Here is a 14088-nt window from a genome sequence, read left to right as displayed (position 1 = left end):
GGACTCTGCAGTTCAGCTGTTAATAGTTGTCAGCATTGCCAGGCGTCTCCGACGACTGAGGAATCTCCATCCATGATCGAGGGGCAGTACGAGTGGCCAAGCTGAAGATAATCACCTTCAAGTTGCTGTGAAAATGGCCTTGAGCAGGTCATAGAACCATGCCCTGGAATTGGAAAGTCTGTGCATGAAGCTCCGGTCGATTTGACACGAGATGCCGCTGTGAACAGCATAAGCGGATGCAGTGGTATCAAATAAGAAGTGAATTAATAGTAGATTCGGGTATCATAAGGGACGGTTGCTGAAAATATGGGGACAGGAAAATCTAGTCGTCGTCATCCTGGATGACAAGGCCAATCTCGCCGGAATTCTTAACTTCTCCGCCATTGAGAACCTCTGCCTCATCATTTTCCTCTTCATGTGGAGTATTGGCAGCAGCTGCATTCGGGGCCAGCTTCTTCTTCACCAACTCATCCTGGGCAGCCGGTGTACTTTCCTTCTCACCATCTTTGTCCGCTTTCGCACCGTTCTTCTTCTTCATCTTTCGAGCCTTCAGCTTCTCCCTCTTCAACCGGTTCTTCTCCGTCCTCTCGCGATCTAGTCTTTCCAACTCAGCCTTCCTTTCCTGAAATTCCTTCTCCTCCTGCTCCTTCTTCACCTCCTCGTCCATGAGCCGCAGCCGCTCATATTCGCGCCGCCGACTCGCCTTGTATACATGAAATTCTCCACTCCCTGCTCCAGCGCTAGAACCCTGGACATTCGCGACTATCTCCGGAGGTGGTGGAAGATCCTTCTTCTGCCCGGTGCCTGGTATCTGGATTTCCCGATCCGGCTTTGCAAAGAGGGCTTCAACGTGAGCTGCCAGCTGAGCGCGTGGGGTGATGGCGCGCTTCTTAGTGGCACGCTTCGATCTCGGGTCTGCAGACGTGGGAATCGACTCGGGAATGTTTTCAGACATGTCTGCTGCAGAGGGCGGATGAGGGTAAGGCGGAGGCTTGATGAGCGTGAGAGGAGCGGCACGTCGTGTACCGCAGGGTATTCTGAGGAAGGCAGAGAAATTGGATGTAGTTTTATGTGTAGTGGCGCGAAGGTTGTGCGTGAGAAAAGATACCACGGTTGGTTTGAAGAAAGTTGATGATCGAACGGAATGACGCATGGTTGCGGCATAAGCGCCTTGACCCAGCCACCTCCCTCAGCCACAGCCTCCACGCCGCCACGTGGGGGCCATACGGTTGGTCATTATCACCAAAGGCACAAAATAGAAAGTGGTCTCGCCATGGCGTTTGATGCTTGCCCAGGTGGAATTCGCCCTCTCCCTCGTCCCCTTCTCCCTGGGGCTGTACAGCCTTCACCGCCCTTGAGCAGCATACTATCCTTTCGACGTCACCGTTGCCACTACCCGCAAGGTACTGCTCAGGAGACAACGCTACAATGGGAAAGCCGAGGGTGAGCGGGCCCCACGTCATGACCTCGAGCTCCATGGGTCTCTAACTGCTGGTCCAGATGATAATTCTGGTGCGACATGCCCAGTCAGAGGGAAACAAGAACCGTGATATCCATCAATACATTCCTGACCATAGAGTGGGGTTGACACAACATGGCTGGACACAGGTAAGGAACAGCACTTCCCGGTATTCTGTACCCACGGACAGATGACTGAGTACCACGCTTAGGCAGAAGAGGCTGGCCGCACACTCCGGTCCATGCTCATGGCCGACGACACAATCCAATTTTTCACATCTCCCTATCGTAGGACGAGGGAGACCACTGAGGGCATTCTCCGAACCCTCACCGCCGATGACCCGGCTCCATCGCCCTTTCCCCGTCACAAAATCAAGGTTTATGAGGAGCCTAGGCTGAGAGAACAAGATTTCGGGAACTTTCAGCCTTGCTCGGCTGAGATGGAGAGGATGTGGCTAGAGAGGGCCGACTACGGTCATTTCTTTTACCGGATACCCAATGGAGAGAGTGCTGCAGATGCCTACGACCGCGTCAGTGGGTTCAATGAGAGTCTGTGGAGGTCCTTTGGAGAAGATGACTTTCCCAGTGTTTGCGTCCTCGTTACACATGGGCTTATGACGAGGATATTCCTCATGAAGTGGTAATGAAGACTCGTCCGCTTTGCGTACCCGAGTCCATTGTGCTCACATAATTCAGGTATCATTGGTCTGTGGAATATTTCGAAGATCTTCGAAATGTCAATCACTGCGAGTTCATCGTCATGAAACTGAACGAGAACGGCAAATATGTACTTCAAAATGAATTACGAACATGGTCGGAGCTCAAGCGGCGAGCTGAAGCTGCGAAGGCGGCTGAGAATGGGACCGCCGTCGAGTCGAGTCCCAGCAAGGGACTTCCTGTCCTCGGGAGCCTCACTTCATCGCCGACAATTCCGGCGCGGCGATGGGGTGGTTGCGTTAATGGCTGCAACCACGACAAGTTCTATTACCCTCGCAAGATCATACGCAAGAACACTGCAGACTTTCTCGGTACCGCCCTTCCTCCTCCTGCTACTTCCGTTGGGGCTCTGAAGGGCGAGAAAGAAGACCATCCCATGGCATCCGAAGAAGCCGATCATACCCCTGCTCTTGCCGAACCCTCGCCAAGCAAGGTCGCTCGGAAGTCGACCATGCCTTCCAAAGCTGCTGCCATTTCCAACCAGCGCTCTGACGTCCCCGCTTCTCCAAATGATGCTTCATATAACTCATGCACGTCCGACGAGGGCGGGGCCGCTAGCGATCTGGACGAAGATGTTCCTTCGACAAACCAGCACGCTAAAGCAGCATACTTGCAGCCTCCTAATCCGCTGCACCTATCAACACAGGGAGAGGGATTCTCTGACGACTCAGACTATTTCCCAGGCATGCGCGCACGTGCCCAAGCACAAATTAACGAGACATATACGGCAGTTTACCAAAGCTCGCTGTCCATTACAAAGCGCAGTAACAGCAGATCTAAGAACGGAGTAACCTCGAAGTCTAGGCAGAGGAGTAGGGACAGCAAACTCGTTCGTAAGCGTACAGAGCAGAGCTGGCTGGAAGAATCTGGGGTTGGGAAAGGGACGCGCGCGGACGCGCTCGGCGACGGCGACGCTCATTCTGATAGCGCCGCGGCTACGCACATACAGCCGACCGCCTCGACCCTCACGGCGGACGATGCTTTCGACGCAAGACGTATATTGCCAGAGGCTCACAAGGGTGATATGATTGTCGAAAACGCCGAAGTGGACTCGGAAAGCCATGTTTCCGACTGTTGTCGTGCCGCCATCGATGAGACCGGTTCCACAATGACGGGGGAAGATGTGAACAAGATGAAAGAGGCATCGCGAAAAAGTATGAGCGAGATCTACTGACGCGTTTCTCAAAACCGTGTCCACGGGAATAGACGGTCACAGAAAGCATGAAAATTCACGATTTTACGATGCACTTACGATGCACTTGAGCTTGATAGCCGGTGCGCCTGCCATGTGTGCAATCCTGGTGCTGTTTCACGCGGACTTTATCTAATCGCCATGTGCTGCCAACTTCTCAAACCCGATTGCAAGTGACACAGCTCCGTCACCTTGAGTATTCGTCTCATGTATCAGGTCTGGCTCATCGTTTATCAAAACCTTCAGATCTGCAGGATTTGCAGGAGACCTGCAGCGTGGTTGGCAGGGGTACGGCCGCAGAAATGCGGAGAATACCCTCTGCCGTCCAATTAAGGTGAGGACGCTAAACTAGCTACTGTATTTCGATGAAGCTTACTTCAACCTCATATGAAATTCCGCGACCAGCAACATGGCCACAGACGCATTGTCTACGTTGAAACCGGGTATCAGATATATGTGCACCCCGCAAAAGGACCCAATCACCACGTTTGATGCCTGCCGCATCTCAGACCCGACCCCGCGGGGAGAGGAATAGGACCCAAGATATCCAGGAATACTGCCAATCTCATTTGTGCTGTTGGACTTCATTGGCCGAACCATGTAACTTGCGCTTTTTAGACAAGCTGATTTGGCATCGATGGGCATTCGTCATCACCTTTTTCATTTCAAACGTCGAAGCATGGTAGGTTGATGGGGGCCCAGTCATGGCGCCATATGACGTCTTTCTTCAATTCGTTTGCTTGTTTCTTGCCATCAGGTTACCTCTGGTGTTTTCCGCTTCCTTATTGATTCATTGCTTTCTCATTTGCTTTGCAGTATGTTCCTCGGGTATACCCTCTTCTCTAAAGTACAATTTCTATTGCGATCTTCAATTCCACTACATAGACCACGCGGGCTTAAGGGACCTCCAAGCACGTGGTCGCACTTGGACTACAGATCTGTTGCAGGAGGCTAAATTCCCTGTATTCGAGCATCAAACAAATTGCTCAACACAACCAATGGCCATTCCGCCGTTTACATCCCGGTCTTTAGGCAACGTACCTCTCATCACTGCGTAACGCCAATACCAGTCCTCTTCTTTATATTTTCGAGTCTCTAGAGGTAGAAATTGTTACTATAGGAGTTGCATAGCATCATGATCAAATCCTGGTGGAGTTCACCAACGACAGCAGCCGACCAACACATCCGAGCATGGGTTTCACCATCTACTCGGCAAGACGCGTGTCCTCAATTTTCAAAGGTTGCTTTGACACCATGTCAGTCTCCCCCATCTCCACCTGCACTAATCTAGGTCCCACTAGCATTTCTCCAACTGTATACAGGGTTTCCCCGCACGAAACCTCCTTTTCCCCGCTTATCTTCATCAGAGTCGGAGATGTCCTTACGCCATGCGGAGTCTGCTACGGATGAACCAATGGGAATACTCAGATGTTTTCCTGCAGTTTAAGATAAAATATTGAGCCTCATTTACATCTTCCGATCGGCGAGGCCAGCTTCAAGGCGTGAAATTGCGAATGACGAGGATGTCAAAGAGAGGCCTCACTCGCCACACAGCTTGGGCCGCCGGAGGCTCACAACATAACGATGGAAACAGTATATAAAGGGATGGGAATGCTCGATTGACATCGGCATCTTACCACCAGCTCCATCCTCAAGACTTCTGCTTTCCTCACCAAACCAACCACCTGGGTTCCGACATCAAGATCAGCATTATCACTATGAAGTTGACTCTCCTCAGCCTCATGGCCGCCGGCGCCTTCGCCGCTCCCCTCGCCGCCCCTCAAGCCCCCACGCCGACTGGCGGCTTCCCTGGAGGAGGATGTGCGTAACGAATCAACCTCCAGTCACTTGCAGTTCTCTTAGTTGGGGATGCTAACATGACCACAGTCCCCGGCTTTCCAAGCGGCGCTCCAGGAGGCGGGTTTCCTTCCGGTTTCCCCACCGGTGGATGTGAGTACTTTCCCTTTCATTTCCGTTTCCTCATTACGGTCATTGACCACATAACACGAATGATATGCTGACTTTACACCAGTCCCTGGCGGCTTTCCCACCGGTGCTCCAGGCGGAGGCTTCCCTGGTTTCCCTAGTGGTGGATGTGAGTACTCCGCCTCTTGTTTCCATTTCCTTACTACGGTAACCGATCGCATATTACAAGGGAGATGCTGACTCTGCACCACAGTTCCTAGCGGCTTTCCTAGTGGTTTCCCTACTGGTGGATGTGAGTTCGCCTTTCGTTTCGATCTCACTATTCTCATCGATCTAATGCTGACCCCACACTACAGTCCCTGGGGGCTTTCCTACGGGCGCTCCAGGCGGCGGCTTCCCTGGTTTCCCTAGTGGTGGATGTGAGTCCTTCTCCTTCGCTTCCGCTTCCCCACTACGGCCATGAATCATATAACGCGGACGAAATGCTAACGCTACACCATAGTCCCTGGTGGTGTTCCGACAGGTGCTCCAGGCGGCGGCTTCCCGGGTTTCCCTAGCGGTGGATGTGAGTCCTTCGCCTTCCGTTCCTTTATCCTTAGTTCGCTATCCAATCCTCAAGCAAATAATACCTATTGGATACTGACTCTATACACAGTCCCAGGTGGATTTCCCACAGGTGCTCCAGGTGCACCGGGTGGTGGATGTGAGTACCTCGCCTTTCGTTTCCGTTTCCTCAGTTGGCTATCCAGTCATCGATTAAATGATACGAACGCGATACTGACTCTATACCGTAGTCCCAGGAGGCTTTCCTGGAGGTGCACCCGGTGGTGGCGTCCCCAGCGGTGCGCCGCCGGCGCCGCCGACCCCGACTTCTTAAGGCTGTGGAGGATGGAAGTAGGGGTTGGGGAAGGGATGGAATCATGCTGCTCGAAAGTATGTGAGGGATACTGAAGGCGGATATACACCTGTACATATGGTAGGGGTTTTACTTGGGTTGGAAGGCAGGCGGGACTACCTGCATCACGGTACATAGTGGAACTGAAATTATGGTTTGCTTGTTTCATTGAGAGATCTTCTTTTGTTGGGTCTGAACTTGAACCTACGTTTCGTAAAGCTTGTTGTGAAGTTACTTGGCCGTTTATGCAGGCTTGGGCGGTAACAGCAGTTCGTTTCCAACCCGCTCAAACTATACTCACTAAGTGCGTTGGCTGGCATGCGATAGTTACTCTCCACTCCTACCTTGCTCCATGCTCCTCCTCACTCATCTCTTCCCCTGCACAAATGTTAAAGACATTTAGAAACTGAAAGATCTGTTAAACTGTCCTCAATAATGTCACAGCAGAGATGGTGCCCTTTAACTACTGCGACGGTGAATGGCGGACCGCAGAAGACATTCAAGACAAAAAAGCGGAGATGAAATTAAATAGGCTTGGTAGATTTCCAAATACTTATCACAAAGCGCCCTTAGCTATACAGAGTGTGGCCTCACGTGTAGGAGAGATCTTCTAGCAGCGGTCAGCTCTCGTTTGAATGCAGGAGAGTATGCTTGCTACTTCTGCAGATAGCTACCCGCTGCTTTACTTTGTTTAGGTGCTGTATGCTGCCTTTAAGGCGCAGTCATACTCCTCTCTCCTCTTCCCCCTTCCCCATGTCCCTGTTACCTCTATTGCTAAATACATAGTAGACTGGTAGCTACTGCATAAACACAGAACAGGGAGCGTGCTACGGCAATCTTGGCGTGGCGGTGAATGTCCAGAAATTGCAAAAAGAAAAAAAAAAACGTTTTGGTGTGAGATTTGAGCTGTGGACTTCCCAATGTCATGCCTATCATCGAGTTCTACTTCATAGAGAATCAAGAACTTCGAGGTGTAGGAGGCATTGGGCGATGCAAGCGGCGGTCAGTGTCTGTTCGTTGCGAAAGGGGAAGGGGTACTTACAAGTGATACGGGAGCCGCTGGATTTCCAACTGAGCCATTGGCTCCCGTTTATTGCTGAGAAGTACATGTTTGGAAATTATATAGGGCATAAACAAAATTTGCAAACCTCAAAAAAGAATGGGCAGAAAGTGAGGGGCGGGACGGATCTGCACGGTGTTTGCGCGGACGGTGACTGAAGAGGCGTGGGGGGAGCGCCGGTGAAAGACATGGACGGTCACCGCCAGTTCGGGTCTGGGAAGGATACAAAGCTAGCCGCTACGAACAACAAAAATCTTTGAAAGCATGCCTCCACTGTACTCGCTTAATGCCCCCAAGATTCTGAAGTGATATAGAGCATCCCGAGGGCCACTACAGGGAGCAAGCATTGCGGTGGTATTCGGAAGCTAGACCGATATCCGCTGTTTTCCGTGCAAGCCCATACGACGGCACAGGTATGATAGCAGAAGCTTACTTCATGACTATAACGTTTCTCTAGATGCTGAAGGCATTGGTGCTTTACATCCTGGGGCACTAGAGGGTGCTTCATAGAGTCGAGTGTGACGAAATACATGCCCGGCTTAGCGGATGTTTCTTTCGTTAACAAGCTCCACATTTTGCAGTCACTTAAAACAGTGAAAGCTGTACTCCATTGCTCCGCTCCACAATAAAATTGTGCCATCATACCCGACCGCCACAGCGTGAGTAGAAATCTGTCACCGCCTTCTCGGCTGGTCTTGCTCTTGACTTAGCCTCTTCGTTCAGAGTCACTGCAATTATGCTGCCTGCCTCCGCCTCAGCGTCTTCTTTATCCTCAATCGCTCACGGCTTCCACCTTCTGTGAGACCTCTTCGCGCTGTCTGTTGCTATCCAACAAGCACATCGCTCCATCAACATGTCGTCTGCATACTATACGCCGAGCAACCGCTTGATTGACCTGTCGCACATGCCCGAAGAAGATCGTGACGTGCTCAATGCATTGTTGGAACGCAAGCTTGGTCTAGTTCCCAAGAGTTTGCGTCTTACAAACTCCATCGACGATATCGCTCTGATGAACCCACAATACCCTTACAAGGAGTGAGTAAATCTGCTTGATTAAAACTCATCTCGTAGACACTGACATATCTTAGCGGTCTCAAACTCCATGAAGGCACGACCTTTGCGGCTCAGCTTCGCTATCGTGGCGACGTTTTGAACTACATCAAAGAGGGCAAGCCTTGAACAAGTGGGAGCCCAATGTGCTTTTGTCCTACTTCGTCAGCAACGTCGATGGTCACCGCAGCTTCGAGCTTTACTTCGACCAGACAAAGGCTCGCATCTTCGACTGCCTTACCGCCTTCTTCGCTAATACGGCTACAAACATTCAAAAAGCCTACATCCTTGCCTGTCTTGAAGCTGCCAAGTTCCCGGATGCCAAGTTTGAGAAGCAGCCTACCAAATATCGCAGCCGTTTCATTCACATGTTCCAGGAAGACCCGAGTCAGTTCCGTTACTACAGTCATCAGAAGCGCAAAGATAACGTATCCAAGGCGATAACGCATATGGACACTTCGGCAAATATGTGGAACAAGATGGTAGCAGAGCGCGGCTGGCGCGCCGAAGAGGATGAACTCAAGACGATGGAGATGCTTTGTGCGCTGTGCGGCCACCATCTTATGTATGATCCGAAGACTTTCACGTTCTCTGGAATGGGCACAAAGACGATGAAAGAAAGACCTAAGAGACCCACACGCAAGAGGAGGACCAAGACCAAATCCAAGGCGGCGGAGCTGATGGATGTGGTTCAACAGCCGAGCGCACCCCCTTCAAGCGATATCTCAAAGCAGGTCCTGTCAAAGTATGAAGCGCTGTCACTCAATTTGTCCCCATATGAGGAGCAGATACGCGCGTCTGCTCCTTTCGAAGGTCTCATCGCGAGCTTCCCTGGTTGGTATCCCTACCACCAGGTCCAGATGAACGATATCCAGGTACTTGAATATGACTTCTCGGCTTTGCAGAGCGTAGCTCCCAGCGCGGATAAAGGTGAGGGCCACGACGGGAATAAAGAGGAGGAGGCTGGTATGTTTGGACGGCCTAACGAAAAGGGCGAACTGGACTTATCCGGGCTGAACTTGCGCTCACTCATCCTCGATTTGGGCAGGCTGAATATTGAAGACGCTCAGGACGATGAGATGGAGGATTCCATAGCGCACAAGCGCCGGAAGGTTTGACGAAGTAGGCGGTTAAGGGCCCGTGATGGAGTATGTACTTGGTAGATTACGAAGGAAAATGCAAATCCTGTGCCTGTCTCATCCGTCATTATGCGTTTGCGTGCTTTTAAGTGCCCGTTTGTGCAAATTCAAGGCGAAGCATGGATCGTCAGACACAGGACGGCATGTTTGATAACATAGCAGTACACGAGCAATCACAGTTATTCCACGCTTCTGAGTCTATGCAATGACACGGATACAAACATGTTTCTGAGTTTTCATTCTGCATTCCCCGTTTTACCTGCGATTATGCCGCTTTACTGCTATGCTCTTGCGATCCAATTCCTATTAGGCACTGGCGTACAGGCTGAAACCGGGGCTGCAATTGCAATTGCTTGTAAGCCAGTGTGTACAGCAACGCTCAAAATCTCACGTAAAGGCCGCCGACGGAAACTTACTTGTAGTTGCTGCGCCGAGTTGTTACCAAAGACATTGCCATTATACCAAAGCAGCTCCAATTGGAACACTTTCCGCCACTGTTGTGTTGAAAGTCCACGAAAACTATTTATTAGACTCTAGATCAGTGTTAGCTTACACATAGGTGTCTTATGCTATGGTGTGCAACTAGTATCTAGGTGATAATGGTTCGTGTAACGGAACATGTTGAGGTCTCTCTAGGGTTAACTTCTCTATAAGCAACGGGCTCTCAAATTGGTAGATCGGACAGTTATCCTATTAATATGTCTGTTAACAGTCGATCACAGTCTCCAGCTTAATATAAAGATCGTTAATAAAGAGAGGTTTTCGATGATTATAGAGGCATAGGCGAGCAAAGCCTCTAGTCATGCAGAGCAGCTATGAACGCTAACAGTGGAATTTATGTTTATAGTATCCTACAACAGGCTCTTGGTGTTCCTGTTTCATGGAGCAAGAATGGTGCAGATTTACGGGTCGCCGGAACGCTCATGAATATGGCAAGGTTTGGGAGGGTGGGCACTACAGAAGGGAGAAAACCGTGTATTGCTCAGCTGAATGATACTAATGTCAGTGTTAGCGGTCACAAGGAAGGACACAGAGTGGAGGAAAGGTGCTAATATTGGCTGTTTTTCACAGTCTATGTACCCCAAGCATTGATATGAATAGGTAGCCGAGTGACTGAGGACATGGTATTGCATACACTCTCCCGGCTCATCATGATCCTTGAAACACCACCCCAACCAAGCTCTTGGGCAGTCAATGGCAAACGCACCGAAGCAGAGTACGTTCAGGTTGGAACCATCCAAGATCTTCCGATCTCCAAGGCACCGTCCTCGTCCTTCCCATCCTCATACGCGCTGCTCTAAACCTTCTTAGCTTCAAACGCCTTGATTAAGAATCCAAGGAGGCCGAGTCGCATGCTGGTTTTGATCGAGGAGTCTCTCTCGTTCAGCCAATAGCTGCGGGCGGTCAGCCGAACCCCCTTTTCCTGCCGATCCATCTTGTCGAAATGAAACAGGATCAGGTAATCCCAGTTAAACAAAGCAGCGTAGGCACACTTAGTATCCTGGCAATAGGCTGCGACTTGTTTGACGTGGGTCATTGCGTTATCCTCAAGGAGGGTTCCGCCGTTACGAGTGGCCTTGTTGATCATGGCTTTGACTTTGTTGTCGTTGGCTTGGTCTTCCCAAACTTCCCCATTCTTGAAATCCATCGGGTCGATTTGTCCCCTTTTCTTGTATTCAATCACGGCTATCGTTTCTCGTGCCGTAGTTGCAAACGCCAAATCTACGCGGATGATGATGCTCTCGTCCGAATCGGAAGGCTTCTTCTGTTGGAGTTGTCCTTCTCCGTCTTCCTTCGAATGGTCCCTGCTGTTCTGGACCTTGACAGGATTGGATTCCGCGCGTACAGTGAACTTCTTATTGTAGAGAAGGTTGAGGACCTCGAGGACAGGTGCAATCAGATAGATCATGGAGGCGTTCACGACGTCCGTCTCCGATCGCAGCTCGAGTTGGTCGAATGTGGTATGTAGGAGCTTGTTATCGAGGGAGCTGACCCGATTTCCATCATTCAGAACCTTCAGAGCGGAATCGTACCAAATATATGGATGGTTTCGGAGGAGTATGCAAGGCGGCTTCTGCATGCTCGTCCTCGTGCCTGTTGACCTAGCCGGAATGTACTTGACGTGAGTCTCATCAAGGAGTGCATGGAGGATAAAACCTCACCGCCTGATTTCCACGTATATAATCCCTAGCTTTCTAACCAATTATTTCAACCCTGATAAGAATCACAGCACGAGAAGGGCCAACCACAACCGGAAACACCACTACAACGATCGTAACCACAACAACTTTTGGGTGGTGCCCGCAACCGCGAAGTGACGCCTCTGTTTACGCAACTGTCACGGGACCAAAATGTCACAGTGAGTCCCAATAACAGTCAAGTTCTGGTTTATTGTACTCACACCGTAAACTAGAAATGAGGCTCTATCCATACGAAAGTGCTTTGGTACAAAGCTCCCTGTGTGTGAAAGGCAGCAGCCGCAAGCCGCAGCTCTCGCGGAGCACTTGGGACAAGGTAGCGGTGAAGCCAGTGACGGGGCATGCCCCGGGGTGAAGGAGTCCTACGCAACCCGACTGAAAACCATATATAGAGGCGTAAAACGTGAAAAATTGTGATGTTTCCCATGTTCAAATATTGTTTTCAGCCGTTCAGCGTCATGTGCATGGGAACGGGATATCCAACGAGTGCAGTTGCTGGACCCTAGTGAGCTGTCCTATGGTTAGCTGTACATAGGACAATAATTCGAGCCACTAAATCTCTAAACCAACTGCTCTATTTGAATTTCTCTGTCACGATTGCCTTTCCGAAAGAAGCCCAACTCCACCAGGGGCTGCTTGAACTGGACAAGCAGAATGTGATCACGTGAAAACCCCAAGCCCGCACCTTCACTTTCACAAGAGCTCCGACGCACTCGCCCCTCCAGTGCTTGTTTTCCTCCAACCCGCACATTTTTCACGGCGGATCTCGCAACCACACTCTCGAGGACTAAGAGACACGATTAGGTTGACTGGAATTGCCATCAGGTTTGGCTGCATCGAACCCCAAAAAAACTGCAACATGTCTGCGCGTTTCGTGATGGACATGGACTCCGCTACAATAACAAAAGTTGCTGCCGGTTTCCGACATATACACAGTGAAACGACCCCGCCATCAACACCCTCCAATTCTTCTCAACCTAGGATATCAACGTCTGCACCTCCGAGCCCACCCACCACATTATCATCAAGTTCTGCCCTTTCCTCAGGCGACCTCCAAGACGCGAGGTGTCACCCCGACGATGACTGTGATTGTTCGGGTCAGGATGATGCCTGGTCAAAGAAAAAGCCGAAATATCCGTACGAGGTTGGCCGCACATTTCTGGCACGCAAGCATACTCCTCCAGAGCCTTTCGGCGGTCCCTACGACACAGTCTGGCCACCAGAACAAGAAGGTTGGAAAACTCTGACCCAGACGGAATATTGCTTGTCGCGTCCTCCGTTGCCTGGAACCACGAATGAGAATCATATGATTTCTTTGAAGATCGAGTCATTGATTCGAACCGGAGAGAACGCGGGAGCCCAGATCGTTGGTGTTAGCAACGGGTTGGTGGCAAAAATCTTTGATCCACTCTATTACGATGGAAAGAACGATCACGGGTTCCCAGCCGATGTTGTCATCGAGTCTGATGGGGATTACAGTCGCGAAGCAGCTGCATACTCAGAACTTCAGGGCTGCCTGAAAGCCATGAAGCACATACCGAAGTACTACGGTTCGTGGACAACGGAGATTGAAACATGTGTGGGACATTGTGGATCCGAGAACACTGAGAAGAGAAAACGAGAAGTACGGCTTATTTTGATGGAGATGGTTGAGGGAATCCCTATGACCGATATCAATCCTCTCAGTTTGGCAGAACGACTACGACACACCATCCTCATCAAGGTTTTCGAAGCCAAAGCGCAAATCTATTCATGTGGGGTGAGTCACAATGACCTGTCTCTGCGCAACATCTTCGTCATTGCCAACGACCTGGAGAACCTGGATGTTGATATCACGATAATCGACTTCAACATTGCCGGCGTCACGAGGAAGGATTGGTTGCGCAATCATTTTCACAAGGTGGCTCGCAAGATGATGCTGATGTATCCTGGGAGGCTGCTGTCACCTATTCCTCGATTTTGGGACAAGCTGGCTGATTTCAGCGCTCATGACTGGCTTCCGGATGATGCGTATGAAGCGAGCGAGTGGCTGTGGCGCCAGTTCTATGACAATAATCAATACTTGCCAGTGGTCCGTAATCCACGGAGGCCTACTTACACGCCTCGAATGGTCGGCTGGGACGACATAGATCTGTCTGATGAGGAAGGGTCATCGGATGAAGACAAACGTGACGAGCCTTTGAAGGAGAAGGACGGCGAACTCATTAATGATGAGTATGGGCTACCAATGTTTCCCGATGAGTTCCCTTGATTGCGAAGTGGCATACTCGACTTCATGCGTGGAGAAGGGATGGAATGACAGTTAATGCAAGACCTTCATTTGGAAAGGAAGATGTACAAATGCTCGAGATTTTTGATAGCTTCGAGCACCGCTTGGAAAACCGCCTTTGAAAGTGGTTCCTCACAGGACGAGTCGGTTCCGTGGACAGCAACACCCTAATGATACTGAGCAT

At 50.6% G+C, this 14088-nt stretch overlaps 6 protein-coding genes across 6 annotated transcripts; 4 read left to right on the top strand and 2 right to left on the bottom strand.

Annotated features, from left to right (window-relative positions):
• Positions 1-526: 526 nt before the first annotated feature.
• Positions 527-955, bottom strand: EI97DRAFT_347589 (uncharacterized protein; the record flags this gene model as incomplete). The annotated part of the gene is made up of 1 exon (XM_033794803.1): positions 527-955. A coding segment is annotated over one exon (429 nt), but the record flags the coding sequence as incomplete, so codon positions are not given.
• Positions 956-1428: 473 nt separating this feature from the next.
• EI97DRAFT_446333 (phosphoglycerate mutase-like protein) lies at positions 1429-3349 on the top strand (the record flags this gene model as incomplete). The annotated part of the gene is made up of 4 exons (XM_033800018.1): positions 1429-1443; positions 1501-1608; positions 1671-2098; positions 2155-3349. The coding sequence occupies 4 exons, from the start codon at positions 1429-1431 to the stop codon at positions 3347-3349; spliced, it is 1746 nt and encodes a 581-aa protein (XP_033649285.1).
• A 1559-nt stretch (positions 3350-4908) lies between these two features.
• EI97DRAFT_437528 (uncharacterized protein) lies at positions 4909-6305 on the top strand. The gene is made up of 7 exons (XM_033799359.1): positions 4909-5188; positions 5255-5317; positions 5400-5462; positions 5547-5585; positions 5650-5712; positions 5796-5996; positions 6088-6305. Exons 1-7 carry the CDS (start codon positions 5086-5088, stop codon positions 6168-6170), a joined length of 615 nt encoding a protein of 204 aa, XP_033649284.1. The 5' UTR covers positions 4909-5085; the 3' UTR covers positions 6171-6305.
• A 1796-nt stretch (positions 6306-8101) lies between these two features.
• On the top strand, positions 8102-9416 carry EI97DRAFT_462541 (uncharacterized protein; the record flags this gene model as incomplete). Its single annotated transcript, XM_033801275.1, has 2 exons — positions 8102-8283; positions 8357-9416. 2 exons carry the CDS (start codon positions 8102-8104, stop codon positions 9414-9416), a joined length of 1242 nt encoding a protein of 413 aa, XP_033649283.1.
• A 1438-nt stretch (positions 9417-10854) lies between these two features.
• Positions 10855-11169, bottom strand: EI97DRAFT_346437 (uncharacterized protein; the record flags this gene model as incomplete). Its single annotated transcript, XM_033794789.1, has 1 exon — positions 10855-11169. A coding segment is annotated over one exon (315 nt), but the record flags the coding sequence as incomplete, so codon positions are not given.
• A 1595-nt stretch (positions 11170-12764) lies between these two features.
• Positions 12765-13748, top strand: EI97DRAFT_351233 (uncharacterized protein; the record flags this gene model as incomplete). The annotated part of the gene is made up of 1 exon (XM_033794845.1): positions 12765-13748. A coding segment is annotated over one exon (984 nt), but the record flags the coding sequence as incomplete, so codon positions are not given.
• Between the last annotated feature and the right edge of the window lie 340 nt (positions 13749-14088).

Source organism: Westerdykella ornata, assembly GCF_010094085.1.
Source record: "Westerdykella ornata strain CBS 379.55 unplaced genomic scaffold EI97scaffold_50, whole genome shotgun sequence".
In the NCBI taxonomy this organism is placed as follows: Eukaryota; Fungi; Ascomycota; class Dothideomycetes; order Pleosporales; family Sporormiaceae; genus Westerdykella; species Westerdykella ornata.
Note: the sequence above shows the minus strand (reverse complement) of the source record. Positions and strands in the feature narration are given on the sequence as shown.

Bases quoted from the DNA above. Each gene is read 5' to 3' on its own strand.
- EI97DRAFT_437528 (XM_033799359.1), top strand. From the start codon at position 5,086: ATGAAGTTGACTCTCCTCAGCCTCATGGCCGCCGGCGCCTTCGCCGCT. The intron at 5,189-5,254 runs GTGCGTAACGAA...ACATGACCACAG, and splicing joins CGGCTTCCCTGGAGGAGGAT to TCCCCGGCTTTCCAAGCGGC. The intron at 5,586-5,649 runs GTGAGTTCGCCT...CCCACACTACAG, and splicing joins TGGTTTCCCTACTGGTGGAT to TCCCTGGGGGCTTTCCTACG.